At 37.5% G+C, this 19,707-nt stretch overlaps 1 protein-coding gene across 1 annotated transcript; it reads left to right on the forward strand.

Moving 5' to 3' along the window:
• The first annotated feature begins 920 nt into the window (after positions 1-920).
• Positions 921-17,351, forward strand: tusc5 (tumor suppressor candidate 5). The gene is made up of 3 exons (XM_005801037.2): positions 921-1,931; positions 14,651-14,783; positions 15,533-17,351. Exons 1-3 carry the CDS (start codon positions 1,521-1,523, stop codon positions 15,541-15,543), a joined length of 555 nt encoding a protein of 184 aa, XP_005801094.1. The 5' UTR covers positions 921-1,520; the 3' UTR covers positions 15,544-17,351.
• Positions 17,352-19,707: the final 2,356 nt, after the last annotated feature.

Here is a 19,707-nt window from a genome sequence, read left to right on the forward strand (position 1 = left end):
TCAGCAGCATATGTTGTAGAAATATTGCCCCGAGAAATTACGCACATTTCTCGGGGCTGTTTATAAAGTCCGCTTAGAAGAAGCTGATTGATGATACGGGAGTGTAGCCTATCTATTGGAGAGCTGGCTGGAACACTGAGCTGCAGGAGAAAACTGCATAGCAGCACAATCCTGCTGCTGGCCTCCCTCCATAAACCAGTGGTGCTGATGCTGGGAGGGAGAGAAGAAAGGGAGGAGGAAGAAGTGGAGGAGAGGAGGGGATGGACAGCCCCCCCTGCGTCTCCCTTCTTTCTACAGAAGACAAGTTGGCAAGAAAGTACGAGGTCCACACCGGAAAACAGACAATAATAGGTCCAAAATTAAAGCAACAGCATGAGCCTGAAATGCTTCATTCCTTTTCTTCATTTTTAAGAGTGAACTAAGAGGATCTTAAAGGAATATTAAAATTTCTATCTATCTATCTATCTATCTATCTATCTATCTATCTATCTATCTATCTATCTATCTATCTATGTAAAAATCGATCTAAGTAAACGTATTAATAACTTAGTCACTACACTATAGTCGTCTAAACTAAAATTTCATTTGAAAAAAATGCATTTATTTATGTATGCTTGTGTACATGTATTATCTAGTTAGTTGGTTAGCTATACTTCTTTTATCATATATGCTTTTAAAAACACTTTATCTGCTTTATACTTTACAGTAAGCTCAAATTCAGATTCAATGGCAAACTAAAAATATGCAAGTGTCAATTATGTGCATTTTATTTTTAGTCAAAATATTTTTGAGATGTCCTTTTTCGTGCATAAATAAACAAACAAACAAATAAATAAATAAATAAATACATCTTTTATTTTGAACTCATGTTCCGGAAGTCTTCAGAATAAATGTGGAGAGCTGACAAGGTCCCAAGTAGAGTATAGTGCCTCTGCAGCGTTGAGAGACGGCGGGGAGAGAGCAGGGATAGGGACTCTCTGGATCTGGTTTGAGATAAACATCTGTTTTTCTTTGGTGGGGTAAAAAGAAAAAGAAAAAGACGAGAAAAGACAGAAAGAAAAAGACTTAGACGCGCTTTTAAAAAATAAACAAATACTCCTAAGGCATCGTAGTGGGACTGGATCAAAGTGGGATAGGTGGATGTATCAGAGAGAAGAAGCGAGAAAGGAGGGGCTTTAAGATCCGAAGCTCTTTGGAAATAACTTCAACAGCGAATGGTAATGAAGGAGAAGGACGCTGGTTTAGGAGGATGAATCATTTGCGTTCATCTGATTGATTTTATTTGTTGTGGGTGTCTCTGTCACACCTGAGCTCATAAAGCCCACCTCGTTTCAGATATACTAACTGATAAATCCATTCATCGCAGGAGGAGTTCCTTGTTTAAAGTTAAATCTAGCCTCCAGGAATAGGTATAACGCCTGATTTCTGTTAAGAAACGTGGAAGCGCTCTGTCTCACAACAAGCTTCCAGTCTGCTTATCACATTTTCTGACATTCCTTGACAAAAACCGAGAGTGAATCATGGCCATCAACACCGACACCGACTTCCTGAAGTCCACCTTGGGCAGTGAGGGCGGAGGAGGCGCCCCGCCCGCGGACTTACAGGAGACGGAGAAACTCCTGACGGTGACCACCGAGCCCGGGGGTACCGGGATGAAAATGTCCACCTCCTTCACAGCCAACGTGGCCGGGGACAAGGCCCTGGAGGCCGATCAGAACGGCCACAGCGTCGCCATAAGGTCGGGCTCCATCGGGCAGCTGTCCGCCGCCGGGCCCCTCTCCCCGTCCAGGGCCAGCCTGAGCCGCTCCTCCACCGGGAACGCCACCGTGCCGGAGACCCCCAAGCCCAAGGATTACCTCATCCTGGTCATCCTGTCCTGCTTCTGCCCCGTTTGGCCCGTCAGCATCGTCGCCTTGGTGTACTCTGTTATGGTGAGTTGGACTTTTTTTACGGCCAAAGACTGCCACAGAAAGTAAGCTGAACCTTACTGATCATGGAGTGGCTGACAAATGCTTGGCATTGTTAAGTTTTCATTCAGAAAGTCTTGGAGTTACTTTTCAGATTTAAGCTTTTTTATGTGAAAAAAAAATTATTTTAAAAAAAGTTAGAAAAGCTGAGAAAAGTGAGACTGTAATGTTTTCTTTAACACTTTCACATGCATTACGAACAGCATGTTCAAAATCAGAACATGAAGAAACATTTATTTAGTGCTTTTAATAAACTTGCAGAAATTAAGAAAGAAAAACTGTTCAGTAGTCTTAGCAAACTGAAACACTTAGTGTATCTGATAAAATGCCATCAGTTTCCACTGAATGATTAACTAACATCTGGTTGTTTGATCACCATTTCTAAAAAAGCTGCTTCGCTTCTGGGTTGCATGAACGGCTGGCTCAAGATAATTGAACAACATTTTAAAAATGTATCTGTTTTATCTCAGAAACAACATCTTTGATGTCAGCCCACAAGTTTATTTAAGGGTTATGGTTTAAAGGTCAGTCTGCCCACCCCATAACATTGGTCTAAGACGTAGTCTGTAAACGAGGTGCTTGTGGTTTATTGGTGGAAACACCTGTCTCAATGAAAGTTTCCATTCAGCATAATCACATTTAAACACCAAATGTGTTGAAATTGGTGTTTTAAACACATTAAAACACCAATTTCAACACATTTGGTGTTTAAGTTGGTGCTGAAGATGCAGATGTTCTAGGTGTTCCTGGGACTCGTGAGTCGATGAGACAGGACTCCCAAACTCTGAAACAATCTTCATTTTTTTCTAAATATAACACTTTGAACGTTTAAGTCCCTTCTTATTATTAAGACTTCTTCTTCTTATGTTTCCTTTACTCTTTTTAGCTATTCATTACATTTTGTCAACTTTCTGTATTGTAGGTGTGTGTGTCTTATTGGTCATGTTTTGATTAGTTGATTGATTGATTGATTGATTGATTGATTGATTGATTGATTGATTGATTGATTGATTGAATGAATGAATGAATCTGGCTGAAATAAATAGGTCAGACACTGATGTGCCACCATCTTTCTCATTTCTGTGGCTTCAGTGCAGTGTTTGACGTTCCAACTCTGTGTCCATAAAAGAACAATTGCAACCTCTTCAGCAAACGTACTTTTAGCAATGGGGCTTTGCCATCCTGACTTTTTATTTAATCATCTGACATGCATTTTTATGTTTTATTTATTTATTTATTTAGATTCATCTTTTGTGTTGTGTTCTTTTATATTTAGCAGTGTAGTTGAGTATCCAGTTGTTTTTTGCACATTTTAATTATGTTTTCCAATCTACCAATGAACTTTCTAAACAAAATACTCAGGTTTTCTTTTTCTGAACAGCAGTGACGTGCGGTGAGGTTCAAAGCCGGTGAGGCACTGACTGAATCATAATCATATTTACAAATGTAGACCACCTGCATGCTATTGTTTACATGAGGAAATTCCATGCATGTGGACAAAGCTGGAGGGCTAAAATACTGTTTTTTTTACATGTCATGCACAGCCGCGCTGCCGCCGTAGAATAATTCCATTAACTCAATCAAACTTGGACATTTAGACATTATTAATTTCATGCTGTGCTCCACAACAAAGGGAAAAGCCATGGACCTTACCGAGCTCCACCCACAGCCAACCTAGAAAATCCCACGTGGCCGCAAGTCTCACAAACAAAGCCTCGCGCCGCGTTGTTTCTATGTAAACATGGCGTCTTCCACTTCGACTGATTCTCTGCAGTGTATTTCTGACTCTATTAGTGCATCATTTCTACCGGATTTTCACAATATATCAGCTACTACAATGGAGAGAGGTACTAACAAGTTCATGTCATCTTTTTTGGATGAGATCAAGGTGTTAGAGCCACGCGACGCCTCCAACATTGTGCACGTCACAGCAAAATGTTTTTGCTCGATGAGGAAAACGGCAGATCCACACACCCTCTACATCAATATAGCTGTGGACAAGATCACTGACGCCTATTGTTCTTGCAAGGCTGGGTAATTCGGGCATTCATCGTTGTGTAGGTTACTTTTGAAATCAGTGGGTGATTCCTGTGGTTTGTTGGCAAATGTTCGAGTGTGCCTAGGCCTGATCCACTGTACTTGGTGCTAGAGTGGCTAACACGAGTAACAGTTTAGTCCAAAACCTTTTCTGCTAAAATAAAATCTTGTCAGATACAGACACATTGCATATTGATATGTTTAGCTAATATAAGACTGTGTAGCAGACAGGCTTCACGGTGTAGAAGTTGTATCAGTTCTGCCATTATGCTGTTCTTAGCTAACGGGAAGCGTGTGTTTGTGAGACGACCACGCACGTGACCACGTAGAATGGGCAACAACCAATGAAAAGCGGCCCCTGTGGTAAGGTCCATTAAAGTACAACTCAAAACCACCTCTTTCTCGCTCTCTGTATCAGCGCAGCTACGCACAGACTCGTTGCCATAGCAACTGACAACGCAAAAAAAACAACTTTTTTTGTGGGAACAGATATTTCCCACACAAAGAGCAGAACATTCAGTCTGTTGCAGTAGTATGGTTTTAATCTTTATGTTTATTTTGCGATTATTAATAAGTGATTGTTGTGGTAAAAGGAGAAAACTATAAATATATCGCTGCACTGTATGGCTAGCTCGCTGTTACTGTCTCTTACTCTGCAGTTGTGGAGTCACAATGTCTGGGATCATGAGCGCCCCCTGCCATGAGGCAGGAGAACTGCCTGCCTCACCTCGAATCTGTTCTCTGCCGTTTCTGATCGCTCCTCAGCACACGAAACACGTTACACACACAGCTGGTGACAAAAAACACTGTACGTTATATACATAAGCTAAAATCTGGAATTATATTAAATGTTTTTTAACCATTTTATTGGCGACATACAGACAGGAGGAACATGCTCTCATTGAATGGCAGCCAGTGCAGTTAGCGAGAGGTTGATTAATCCCAGGTGAGGCTCAGATCGCTGCTGCCTCACCGGCTTCGCTTCCGAGTATTTGAATGGGAAATTGGGAAAATTCTGCGATTTTGAATAAAAAATAATCAGAACTGGTTAAGCTAAATGAAAATAGGTACTTTGCAGTACAAACCACAAGGTGAAAATGGCAATATAAATTATCTTATCATTATATATTATTTTTCCATGATGGCAGGTGAGGCTCTGCCATCATGGCAGGTGTTCATAAAACAAGTAGTGGAAGTAGTGAAGGAGTGTTAATACCTCAGTGCTTGTTCCAATTATTACAGTAAAGATCATACAAATCTCAACAGCATGAGTTCAGCATCACCTTAAGTTACCAGTTTAGTTTATTATAATCAGTATATTCCCCTTTTCTCTAGATGTTTTCACTTGAAATCTCTGCATAATGCAGTCAGTCTTATTTTTTAGAATTACTTTTTATTTAGTAATTGCAGAAGTACCTTTCATGAGGGTCATTTAGGTACACTTCCTTAGCCATCTCCATTTCGTAAGCTATTGATGGAAAACTGACAAGCTCAATTAGATGTAAATTTCAGGTTTGCAGGTAAAAAATACATCTTGGAACTGATATCAGTTCATATGACCTACTGATGGATGGATGGATGGATGGATGGATGGATGGATGGATGGATGGATGGATGGATGGATGGATGGGTGGGTGGATGGATGGATGGATGGATGGATGGATGGATGGATGGATGGATGGATGGATGGATGCCTTTAGATAGGTACATTTTTCTGTCCTTTTATATTTAACACAGCAATTACAGATGCTAATGAATTTAGTAAATCTAGACATATAATCAACTCTTAGATTTTTTCATGGTTTACTTGAAATCATGGAATAAATTGTTATGTATCAGAGGATTTAGCTATCCAAGCCATTAGCTTTTGCTTCCATGGGAGTCAATAGTCACTCAACATGAAAAGGGAAAACTGAACCAAACACCAATTCCAGTTTTCCTTTTCATTCAAGCTTTCTGGATTCCCACAAACATACATTTCACACAGCCCTCCGTAGTAATTCTGTCATGTCGATATTTGAAGCCGCCGAATAATATCTTTCTTTTTACTTCTCTTACTGTGGTAAAGCCAAATTCAGATGCATGGAAGAACAGAGCAAAATCAATGGAGGAAACCCATTAGTTCCTTAATGTCACTCATGTGGCCACTACACACTAAAGTAATATTAGGCAGTATACATTGTATTTCCCCAAGCCGCCATCACAGACCTACTGACATTCACAAGTCGGCTTCATGGGGAAAGTACTGAGAAGGAGAAGCTTTGACAGAGGGCAAGAAGAAGGAAAAGTGAAGGAGGTAGAAACTGGAGATGGTCGCTAACTCAATAGATGGTGAGAGAAGGCAATTTAGTTTCTCTGCAGAGGGCAGATTGCTGCAGTTAGCCAGCTCTGTGGCTGCCATCAGCATCCTCTCTCTTTTCTGGGGGAATGAGAAAGGAGATACAGGCTTCCCAAGGAAGATCAAAACATCAAGGGCAGATGGGTGTGAGAGAGACAGCAAATGGCCATAAAGTAGTTCCTATCACTTGATTAGAAAAAAAAACTGACTGAGAAATTGCACTGATGTCAGATATAAGTGCAAGTGAGTCAGAGCAGGATAACAGAGCATCCATTGTGATCAAATGAACAGTAATGTGGCCGATACCACAAGATAAAGCCTTATAATGTAAGTTCACCGCTTTGTTTTAAAATTCCCATGGCTGAAGGGTAACAGATACCTCTGACAGAGAAACATTCTAATAGTAGCAATGATCGGAAGTCAAAGGAACGTGTCTGGACTCTGAAAAAGTCAAAAACAGAATAACAAATGAAGAACCAGGTGCATTTAAAGAGCTGACTTGATTTGAAATGCTCTGCTAGTGCAATGAGCAGCTTTGGATCCTGCTTAAAGTCATGCTAAGAGGTTTTCTGTTGCATTAAAGGTAGATAATTACAGATGAAATTAGATTCTTATGTACGCTTTTTAAAAGGACACAAATCCCTTTGTTTATTCCACAAATTGACGTTAACACACACTAAACTTTTCCTTTTTAGGTCAGCTAGGTATATCAAAATCAATTCTAATTATTTAGCATTATTGTTTGCTGAATCCCATAATAGTGAGAGACTTAAAAAATGTTTTCCAACTTTCTTAAACGTTTACACCCACACATTAGAGTCCTGTCATTTCCTTCAAATAAAAACCAATAGAGCCAAAAGAATTCCTGAAATAAAAATTATAATGAGGATAAAAAAAACACTATTGTTTAGAATAATTGGAACATTAATTAATTAATTAATTAATTAATTAATTAATTAACATTTGACAAAACATAGTGTTTGTTACTTGTTTCATTATTGGTTATTGCTTGTTTTTATCAAGTAAAGCATTTTGATCTGCTTTACTTGTTGCTGATTCATGTGCTCTACAAATACATTTGGCCTGGCAGAGGAAAATATTACATTTGTTTAAAACTTAAGTAAGTTTTTTTTAATGAATTTTAATTCATCGTGTTATTTTTTTTATAATATCCACCCAGTTGTATCAAACTAGTCTTCTGCAAAGCTCATCAATCTTGCAGGTTTTCACCAGTATAATGGTCTTATCAGCATTAACGTGAGCTGGTAAGGGAGGGACTTTTCTTTCATTGCCAGGTTTATTGTATTGACTCACAGACTCATTAACAGCTTATTAATTTTAATGGCGGAATATGAGTAAGCATAATCAAAGTACTTACTAAATAGGGAGTAAGTTTAAACATTTAGTTTCAAGGAAACCAACAAAAACAAACATGGTTGAATTTCAGTGTTTTTCAGAAATTAATCTGAAAGAAATTGAAAGGAAAGAAATGTAAATGCTGGTTTCTTTTAAAGCAGGGGTGTCAAACTCCAGTCCTCGAGGGCCGCTGTCCTGCAGTTTTTAAATGTGCCACAGGTACAAAACACTGGAATGAAATGGCTTAATAACCTCCTTCTTGTGTAGATCAGTTCTCCAGAGCCTTAATGACTTAATTATTCTATTCAGCTGTGGTGCAGCAGATTCTCATCTAAAAGTTGCAGGACACCGGCCCTTGAGGACTGGAGTTTGACATTTGTGTTTTAAAGTGACATTCTAGATTCCTGAAAGATGCTCTGGTGCAGAAAGCTAAGCCTGGGAGACGTGCAGCCAATTACAGGGATATGAGAGGCAGAGGTGATAGGTTTTCTTTTTTCTTTTACAGCCAAGACTAAGCCATCCCGATAATGTAAATGTCTAAACTACAGCAGGATTACTGCATGCTCTGCAGATCTGCCTGTGAAATATGGACTTGCATATGTTGCGCCAGAGGAATGAGTGTGTTTGTGCACAATGCATGTGTGGGTAGGTAAATGACTTCTTATTAGCAGTCGCAAAATGGCAGCTTTGCAAAGCAGCATGTGGTGCAGTTTTTGAGCTCCACAAAGTGAAAAGCCAAATGTAGAAACAAGTTTCATTATTTTTGTTTTAAGCTTTTATGTATGACGATGTACTCATTCTGTCACAAATAAAAAACAAGATATTTGCATCTACTGTAAATAAAACGTGTAACATTTTTTACTGGTTCAGGTCAGGTTGCGTGATTGTGCACACTCTTAACCTCAAACTATCAGTGGGCTCAAAGTAAAGCCACATCTGCTAGATTTAAATGTCTGTACTTTGTGGTGGAACATTTCGTTACAACGTATTAATAAAATAATCTAAATGCTTATGAACTCTCATCAAATGAACCTTTCTGAGCTACACACATAAGGCTAGTTGGTGTTTCCTTCCTTCTTTTCTTCCTTCCTTTTAAACTAAACGTAAAGGGACAATAAATTCCTCTAAAATCCTCTGGAATATTTATGCACTAAACGGAAAACTAGAATAATGTAACATGTAAACACTTCTGGAGAATAAGTGACATAAATGTGAAGTGATGTGAAAAGTTCAAAGATTACAGAAGTTTAAATAAACCCTACTTTATATAAGCTTTTTGTTTACACTGCCTTAGTTTATATTGGTTCATCTGATCTGAAGGTTTTAATGTGTTTTTCAGTACATGTTTCACACAGGAAGCATATCAGCGGCGCTAGCCTCCAATCTCCATGTCCCATGTACATAAGAATTTGTTTCTACATAAATCACCACCCATTTCAAAAGTGATAACAGTTTAAAGATTAATAAAATTGTTTGAATAAACGTAAGTTACATTTCTGGGGTTGGGGTAGTTTAAATACAGCAGGAGTCTGCTGGTCTTGGCTTCAGCCTTAGAAGTAAGTCCATCTGGATATATATTAAATAAGGATGCCAACAGAGAAATCTCCTGCCTCTCAAAATCCCAAACTTTTTTTCTAAAAAAGTTGCATGTTAACCTCAGAAGCTAAACCACAGGAGCAAAGTAAATGTACAAGCTTTTTTCAGCAGCTACAAGGCGTCTTACAGCTGCAGCACTAAGAGCAGTGCCTTTACGGATCTGACACATTTGATCATCCGACCGTGTTAAGAAGTTTAAAACTTTAATGGTGAGTCTGGTGTAAAAAGGCAGAAGTGAAAAGAAAAAAAACCTCATGTTAGCAGCTCAGAGATCCTCAAGGCCCAAATAACCAGATAAAAATGTTTTAAACAAAAAAGATTGAAACATTTCTGCTCTACAGGCTCAATTTCTCTATAAGAACTATCCTTACATTGCAATTCACCATAAACAAAAAAAAACATTATATACCCAATGCAAAATTTATGTCCTATTGTAAAAATATGCAAATAAATCATGTTTTATACTAAATAATGATTCCACATGGAGATTTATTGTGTGACATTGTCATATAATCAAAAATGGTTTCTTTTGTACGGTGCTCCTTCTCACCAGGCTGCTGGTAGTTCTTCATTATTCATGATGAGAAACAGAAAAAACCGAGCACTTACTGCCTCACCAGCCTCCACCTTCCTCCGCTTGAACACATGAGAGACTATAGAGTGTGCTGAGTGTGAACACACAGGGAGAAATCAAGGCATTGTAAGGGCAGGATTTCACATTGTGAAAACCAATATCACCAGTTGTACCTTTATTCTAATCAATAAAGATATTAATCACGTAGGAAAACATAGATCCTAAATAAGAATGCTTAGACAAAAGCCTTTCCTTGTTTTTTTCTTTCTGCATTTTGTCATGGCTGAGAGGAAGTGTTACTGTCTCCATAAATCTTCCTTATTTCATTGACGTGTTTTCTCTAAGCAGGATAAATAAGCAGTTTTTTCTGAAAGAGTCTTGCATTGATTCAGGGTGCTGATGCTGCTCTCCTTTGTGATGCGAGTCCAGATCAATACCGGTTCTGCCGGGAGTTTGTACCGTAGCTTCACATCACAGTCATAGAGGTGAGACACGAGTGTGTCTCTGCATTCAAAGGATGAAAAAAAAAGGAAAACACACACACTGATCTATAAAGTATATACAGTCCTGTTCAAATTCCATACTGTAAGAAATGGGTGTAATACATCATTTTCAGGGGTTTTTTTTCACGTTTCATGCGGTATTATTTACATTTCAAATGAAAAACAAAAACACATTTTGGGGAAAATTTATCAAATAAAACAGTAGCTATTTTTATTTTTGGCCTGTTAACATCTTGACACTTTTTTATCCTGTCAGGTGGACAAAATAGGACACAATGTGACAGCTTGTCCATCACAGGGTGCCAAAATGTGAACATATCACATGAAAGTGAACATCATGGTAACATCGTAGGAGCTCAAGTGGAGGACATGCTAAACAACTACCAACATACAGAGGTCAAATAGAATAGAATAGAATAGAATAGAATAGAATAGAATAGAATAGAATAGAATAGAATAGAATAGAATAGAATAGAAAGTCCTCTATTGTCACAAGTCACAGGCAACCAAATAATGTAGATTCACACAATGGTATAATATAAAATATATAAAAACTGAATAAAGAATAAAAATACTGTAGTTAGTGCAAATTTTCAACATGAATACTGTGCAGTTATTCAAAATAGCTGCTCCGATCCAAAGGAATGTGACAGTGGACAGGTTGATTTAAAAGTGTTCAAATTGTGTGTGTATTTGATTATTAAAAGATAGGCTATTAAAAGACAATCCATTCTGAGAGCCGACTGCAAGATGCTAAAAGAAGTTACCAAAAAGCCTAAAATATCATCACAGGACCTACAGCAGGTTCTTGGATGTGTGTTGCATCTACAATCAGAAAGAGGAACCCTTTGGTCTCTAAGAAAACTTGAAGGTCAATTTGTCAATGTTAATGCAGAAAAAGACTAGGAATTTTGACCTAATGTTCTTTACATAGATGACTAAAACTGAATAATTTGGACACCAGAACAGAGAATGTGTTTGGCATAAACCAAATATATCACTGCAGGGTGACGCAGGGAAGGTTTCCATGATTTTGAAACCTCAGAGCCTGCATCAGAGGCTGTATGTTGGAAATGTTGACCCAGCTTTAAAAAAATAAATAAAACTGAAGCAGAACTGAAATCTGCGACATGACAATGACCTAAAACATTCTATTAAATCCACTAAGAACTGTATGAGAATTAAGAAGTAGAAAGCTTTGGGAGTGTTTCCTCCAATTGCTAGTTGCACTTTAATGTGACCATTGCATTTTTTTTGTACCCTTCTCCTGACTGCTTCTTCTGAGCAACGAGGTCATTTTAATTATTTGTTACAACTCAGCAAACTGTGGCTTTAGATAAAAGATGCGAACATTTGACGAAAATCTCACTGGGACAACTGATATTTATTTCAGCATCATCGGACTCACTATTGTTGATAGCAAGAAGAAAACTGAAGGCTTTAATAGAATTGAAAGGTGTTCAAATAAAGCATGTGCAAAACAATGGCAAATTTACAAATTTTAATTGAAAATAGCTGAAGGCATAAACACCGGTCAGCATTTCCAGTGCAGTGATTTATGGTGGCTTGCCAGCATCGTCAGACTGGTGGAAACCCCCACCTCCAGAGACCTGCAGGAGCTGCTTCATCAAGCCCTTTTATCTCTCTGTCCTTCTGCAGTGTAATCCTATCTAACACTGAGCCAATCCCAGCTCTGTAGACTCAAGTGTCAATTAACTGGAGAGAGACAACACTCACACTGCTGAGTGTCATTAAGAAAGGAAAGCAAAAAAAAAGTTTCTTCTTCAAATGAAAGAGGCAAAGACGAAACATGCATTACTGTTCAACCAGTGTTTTAATAGCACTTTATCTTTGAAATTGACTTACAAAAAAAAAAAAAATGCATAATTTAATAAAGATGAGGGGGAGGAACAGCTCTGTTTCCTGATGTGTTGCAAAGACAAGCCTGCATGAACAGCTCCTAAGATTTGATCAGAGAAGTCTTCTCGTGAAAGCTCTGAAATGTGACATTTCATGTTTAATTTAACCTCATGACTTTGCTCTGGTGTCTGGTGCTTCAAGTGTCTAAATGTTAAAATGACACTTTTCTGTTGTTATTAACCCCAAAAGTTGTTGCCCACTAGAGTCCATTTTAATGCGCATTACCTAAATTGGCTTTTAGTTGTTGTTGAAGGAAAGAGACGTAAAAGGACTGGATTGTGCAAAGTGAAATGGTTCATGATGCGGGATGAACCATTCCACGTCATGATTGCTACCTTGTGAAATGTTATAAAAGTGTATGATCTGTCCTGACTGTAGAAAGTATTAACAGCAGTGATGCTAATTAATGAAACATACATGATTTTGTGCAAAAATGACACCAGATTCAAGATTCAGATTGCAAAAAAAAGAATTGATTTACTCCACAGCGACGGTGGTAAGAGTTCGCCCTGCAATCAGTGAGTTGCCGGTTTGATTCCCTCTCTCTCTCGTTGTGTCTTTCTGTCTGACTGCCCCAGGGCAGCTGTGGCTACAATCCTGTAGCTTGCCACCATCAGCATGTGAATGGAAATGACTGATTTCATTGTAAATTGATACATAAGTTTTATTTCATAAGGCTTTTTATACATCTTCACTGGGGCTGCCAGTAAATCTGCAGTGACAGTATTTTTTATGATTTTCTTTCATTTCTTCTATCATTATGATTTTCTTTTTATTTTCAATGGTTTTTTTTTTTTTTTTTTACTATTTTCATAATTTCAGAATATTTCAAACAGAAAAAGTCAATTTTATGTGAATTTAATGTTGATTTAATAGTAAGTTACAGGGTTTCCTATCAATAGATGAAAAACATTACCAAAAACACTTGTGACTGAATATGTGCATACATTTACGAGTGACATGAGCATAAATGAGATTACTAGTAATGCATTTCTGGTATTTGAAATGAACATGGTATTCCTGAGTCTCAAGCACAAGAAACTAGCAGACGATACAATAAGAAGAAAAGAAAGGCAGAGAAATTACGCATGCAAGCTTTTCTGTTTTAAGACTCCCAAATGAAACTGCAGAGCGAGGACTTGAGGTTTCCCATTCATCATGTCTCACAAGCACACACATAAATCACCCTGTCTCTATGTCTGTGGTGAAAATAAAGCGATATACATACAGCATAAAAATGAATTACAGCACCTTCGCAGTGTTGTGCTCTCTTCTGTTCCGATTGGCTCTGCGAGGCACAATCCTCCATCAATCCCGAAATGCCAATCTGAAAAAGACCATTTCACCAGTGACAGCTGGGAATAATTTTTTATTGGCATTGTGCCCTAAAGGGCTGTAGAGGAATTAAGCAGCTCAACAGTGTTGCACTGTAGGACCGCCATTTTCTCTTGTTCTCTAAAGATGGAAATCAACTTGATTAATACTTTAATGTGAAACTATTGAAGAGAAGGTGTAGTTAAGCTGGAACATTCCCTGGATTTTACATAGTTTCTTGTAAACTCTATGTGATTTAGCTTATCGAAAGATTCCAACATGTAAACAAAATGTGTGCAGCATCTAGGAAATGCATGAATAATCCTTCCATGTAGGGGTGCACTGATTGCAGTTTTCTGGCCGATCAGAGATCATCGATCTTTAAAAAGCCTGACCTGTTGATTCCAGTTTTGGCCGATACCGATTTTTTTCACCTGAAATGTTGCTAAATATAGCGAGTAATTCATCAATTGGTAATAGTGGGGTGACTGTTTACTGTGAAGGTGTAGACATGACCTTGTGGGTGGGTCTGTCAGTCAAACTTTGCTCTTAGCAAAGCAACAGAGAACAGTGGCTGATTTTTATTCCTTTGGTAGATAAAAAAGATCAGTCTCACATGTAAGTATTGGCCGATCACCGATCACCTTGGCCGATTTATTGATGCACTCCCACTACCAAGACAGATGGTAATGACATCATCATGCAGTGCAGACGTGTTTTTAAATAGAGTCAGACTTGATATGCAGATGGTTGGAACTGAACACAAGGAGATCCTAGAAGAAAACTTGTGCCAGAACAACAGTGGTACAGATTAGATTTGGATATTCGTGTGTTAAAATGACTCAAAGTTAAGCCTCAAATATACACACAGAAACTCTTTATCCAATCCATTCAGTCTTTTTTTAGTTCTTTATGTTTTGTTTTGTTTTCATATTTCATTTGTTCTTAAACTTTCGTGTCAACAACCAGATTAATAAATCAAGGATATTGTTGGATTGTTTAAAACTCAGTTCTGCTCTTAAGTTTTTTCTTTTGTGTGTTCCAGTCCAGAAACAGTCTTCAGAACGGGGATGTGGACGGGGCCAGGAGGCTGGGTCGACTGGCTCGCCTGCTGAGCATCGTCTCCATTTTCCTGGGACTGCTCATCATCGTCGTCTACACCACAGTTCACTTTTCAGGTACACAAACATCGCTGACCAGATATTTCAGAGTTTAACAACACTCCAACACAGTCTAATCATTGCATGAGATTCACTTAATACAATTTAAAGACACCAATAAGTAACACTTTTTCTATGTAGACGAGCCCATTAAATTAATCTCTAGTTCCCACGATGAGAAAGTATACAATATTTTGTCCATGGGACCGATGTGTGTTTTTAGCGATAACTCTAGAAAAACTAGATCTGAAACATTATATTATTTCCACAAATGAAAGATAGTATTTGCTGTCTTTTTTTTAACTTGGATGCCTCACACTGAGTCCATTACACATTTAAAATGTTGTTGTTCTTTTGTAGAAAGTGACAAGGACAATAAAGATTTGATGTATATGTTTTAACATGTTTCTACACAAGATAATTCCCACAAATTATCACATGTGAAATAATATGGGACAGCATTTCAGATGTGGAAGAATGACTCTTCATATGTTAAAATTGTTTTTTTCTGTAATATTAAGGCAAAAAAAAAAAAAAGTTAACAAAAAGGCAACTAAAAAGTCAAAGAAAAAGAACATAAGAGAGCCTTTTAGTAGCCCGCTTTAAAAGATCACAAGACTGTGTGGCTCAAATGTTGCATCAAATAAAAAAAATAAAGGTAGAGCCTCAGCAGAATACTGTATCTCCTGCTACCCTGTAGCACATTTGCCAAGTATGAACTGACTTAACACTCCTTTCTCTTTTTCCCCTCTTCCTTTCTTTTCCAGCTCTTAACTAACAACCATGAGGAGTTCGGAGAAAATAAAAATACAACGTCAAAGCCAAACCACAGATATGGAGTATGATTCCCTACTCTATGCCATGAAGTTACAGCATCAAGATTAACTTCAGTTAGCAAAAAATGTAGACAAGTCAAGAATGACTGTCGTGCAACAAGTAAACCAATAAAAGTATATATATCACTGAAAGATGCATGCACTAGATCCCAGTATCATTTGCCTGACAGAATATTCTGCTTTTGAATTGTTCGAGTTTGAAAAGGAGAGGAAGGGGTGAATGCAGATTTGTGTGATTATTAAAGGAGGATGATTTCTCCTGTTTGAACAATGGACTTCTGAACATGAAGAGGATGATTTGTAAATGTAAAGCGGATGAATGATGGACTTGTCTCTGTCTGCGAGGGGGCTCCTTTAAAATACAGTCTCTGAACTTCGGACGGCTCATTTAATCTTCATATATCCTAAATGAACGTCTTGCACTCAAAGTATACACAGGAAAAAATATATATTTGAGGTAAGGGAATCTATAAATGATTAGATAGTTTTGATTTTATAAAATGTTTGTTTCCCAAGTGTTGCTGTGTTTGTTGACGCCGTCTGGATGGCTGCTTCGTCAGCAATTGGGGGAAAAAAAAAAAAAATCGATGTAAATTTAAGGGTTTGTGAAAGAAAAACTCTTTCTTTTGTCTTGAATCATTTTGTTTTGCAACTTAAGAAAAACGAGACCAACTGCATGCCTGAATGTAGACATCCCAGTACTCTGCCTTCTTTTAGACTGTTATTGTTTGTTTCCCATCCTTAAGGAACGGACAGGTTTGCACACTGAACCGGTATTTGTGCATTTTGTTCTTATGGACAGTTAAAAGCACGTCCTGCACCATATATGAAGCCTTTATTACAAACACTGTTCTCCCTCAGTTTCATCTGACCTTTCATCTTTGGAGAGTCTTTTTTACATTTACAGACTTTTAACACATTTTACATTGCTATACTTTGACTGTTAAGATCCATTCTTTTACTGGATGCTTTGCCATTCTTCTTGTATGGCTATGTAATGTATTTATATGGAAAACTATATATGCAATACCTTTGCATGTAAAAGGCCAAGCACCCACTTATTTTTGTAAAAGAGCAAGTCTACGAGTTTGCCTAAAAATAAATAGCATTTAAAAAGACTTATTTAAAATCATGGCACGACACGTTGTCTGGATTTGTCACTTTAAGAGAAAACTCATTACTGTGTTTAGAGTCATGTTGTAGATGTTGTATTGACATATGAAAAGGCTTATGCTCCAAAGCTCAGATAAAAATCAGTGAATCATGATGCGCTATATAATAGAGTTGTTTTTCTGTAGCTGTTAAAGTGTCTTTTTTTACCCCATTAAAACTAAAATGCATTTAACTGGATGCCATTTGCTGAATTCTAATGGTCATTTAAGGGCTTTTTACAATTGAAACAACACAGCTAATACAATCCAAAGTCCTCGAGTGAACATCAGCAATGTAAGTTGCAGACTTGAGTCATAGCTGTGCAGAAAAAAAAATTATTAACAATAATAATAATAATAATACTCCATCTGAACATCCAGAAGCAGCAAAAATCCAAAGACTCCCCATGTTTATTGACCGCAGCTCCAGATTAACTTGAATTTTCTTCTTCTGTGGTGCTGGTGTTTAGGAGCCAGCTGTCCACCTTTCACCTCTATTATTACTGTTTGTTTGTTTTTTATATTATACTGTATGTGATGGCTCTCATCTCTCTGGTGTACCTTTTGCATGTGAGGAATAAATGCTACCATGCATGGTCTGAGTTTTGTGTTTTGATGATAACTTCCAGATGTAAAGGATGCCTGGACTGCCTGTAAGTTTAAATGTTAAATGTTATATGCATACAGCTCCCTTGTGCAGTTACTGGAACCCCTGGTGGAGATTACAAAAAAAGCTGTAAAATAAATATATTTCTTGTTGCAGTACCATAACATCACACTTGTTAGTTCAGAAAATCCCAACTTTAATTTGCAAACATTTAATTATTGAGAAAATAATGTTTTTTACGACCTCACCACCAGTGGCTCACTTGCTGACTCCTGGACGTTTCCTTAATAATAAAGGATTGAGACAACACAACCAGAGCATTCTTTTACGTTTAATCGGATCACTAGAATGTGTAGGAACTCATATTTTAATAGGATTTTATGTAACAGACCAACACAAAGTAGTGCATAATTGTGAAGTGGAATAAAAAAATAGCGCATATTTTTAAACCTTTCCTGAAAATGGACCACAACTTTGTGTGAACATTTTTCTGCAGTTCCAGCTTTAATCCTTTTAGGGGTTTGTTTCTACCAGCTGTGAATATTCTTGCCAATTTTTACCTTCTGTGGACTTAGACTTTGGTATGGACTTTGACTGGACCATTTTAGCACCTCAACGTGCCTTGATCTAAATCATTTCATTGTATGTTTAATTTCCTTGTCCTGTTGAAAGGTGGACCTCTGTTCCACTCTCAGATTATCTTCAGCCTCTCTCAGATTTTTCTGTCCCTGTCCCACAACATTATTCTCCTACCACTATGTGCTGCAGGAGTGTCAGAAAATTGAAAAATATAGATGTGAATGTTTTAAATTTATGGAAAATTGAAATTCAACTTTATCATTTAATAGGATCAAAGCATTATGAATATCCAACAAAACCTTGAAGCCATAAAAGCATTTTTTCACCTGGCTGCCCGATCCATTGTTACAAAACACATCCCTACTTTTAATATTTTCATGGTTACTTTTCAGAGACTCAGAAAGATGCAAGAGGGTTTTTTTAAATGTTAAATCCAATATATTTCCATTGCAGAATATTTTTGGCTGCAGTCCCATTCCTATGGATTGGAGTACAGCGCAAAGCTGCTGCATTTATTGCATATAACAATGAACATGAAGCAGTTTCTGAAAAACAATATTTATCATGGCTACAAAAGATTCAGATGGCAGAAGAAAGTGAAGTAGAGAAAAATATAATTCATGGCTGTCCCATGATGGACAAAAGTGGCCTGATTGTCCACCTGTCTATAAAAAGTCTGCCTTGCTCCACAGATACTGACCAATGAATAACATCGTGGATAAGTGATGAAAGCCATAAAATCAGAAATGGTTCAGGCAAATATCTTCTCTGGAGCTGGTGGGGCAGAACACATGCAGGAGCCTGGATCATGCGCATGGGTCTGGGACATTCAAATATTTAAGAGCTGCACCTCCACCGTCATCTTACATCCATGTATAAATGTCAAAGCCGGCTTTAGTACACGGTTTGCCTCTTAAGAGCCCTGTCCCGAATAACTGGCCGTCACAGCGTGAATGACATCTAAAGAGTGAAAACCTTTCATAACACCTCACCTAGTCTATGTTCAAAGAATCTGATGGAGATGAATAGAAACTGTAATTTGTCAACTGAAGTGACTCGTTTTATGCCACAAAAATAACTAGCTGGGTTTATATATATATCTGCTTAACTTTCCTGGATCATGTTACATCCCCAAACTTTATGGTATCTTATTAGTGTTTTATCTAATATACCAACACAAATTCAAGCTATTTGTGAAGTAACAACTTAAAAATAAACGTGTTTAACAGATAAGAATCTGAAAAGTGCAGCGTATGCTTACATTCAGCACTCTTTAATCTACATGTCTACATATAGAGCCCTCTTCTGCTTAAAATTACAGCTGCAACTCTTCGGACATGCAATAGAGAATGTCAGTGAGAGAAGCTTGCTTTTAATAAGGAGGGGAAAAAACCAACATAACCAGAAATAAGACCAGGTAGTATGCCATGGTTTCTGAATTGTAACCATGTTCCAGAATAAACTGTGCAGAAAGTTACGCAGTGATTCAAATCAAATTTCCTTTTCAGCAACATTATCATTAATAAAATCAGCTACATTCTAGAAAAGCATTGAGTATTTGCTATATTATTATAAAGCTAAATTTGGCCTAATATTGCCAATCAGCATCATACCTAGATTTATATATGAATTACCAATTTAATTAACTTAGCATCTGCTTGACAGAAAAAAATATATATTTCGTAAAGAACTGCCAATAAATTTAGGCAGGAAAAGAGTAAGAATCTGTGCTAACTTCATAGGATTACATGTTTTTAAAGCTCAAATAG

The sequence above is a fragment of the Xiphophorus maculatus genome, chromosome 18, assembly GCF_002775205.1.
Source record: "Xiphophorus maculatus strain JP 163 A chromosome 18, X_maculatus-5.0-male, whole genome shotgun sequence".
Classification (NCBI taxonomy): Eukaryota; Metazoa; Chordata; class Actinopteri; order Cyprinodontiformes; family Poeciliidae; genus Xiphophorus; species Xiphophorus maculatus.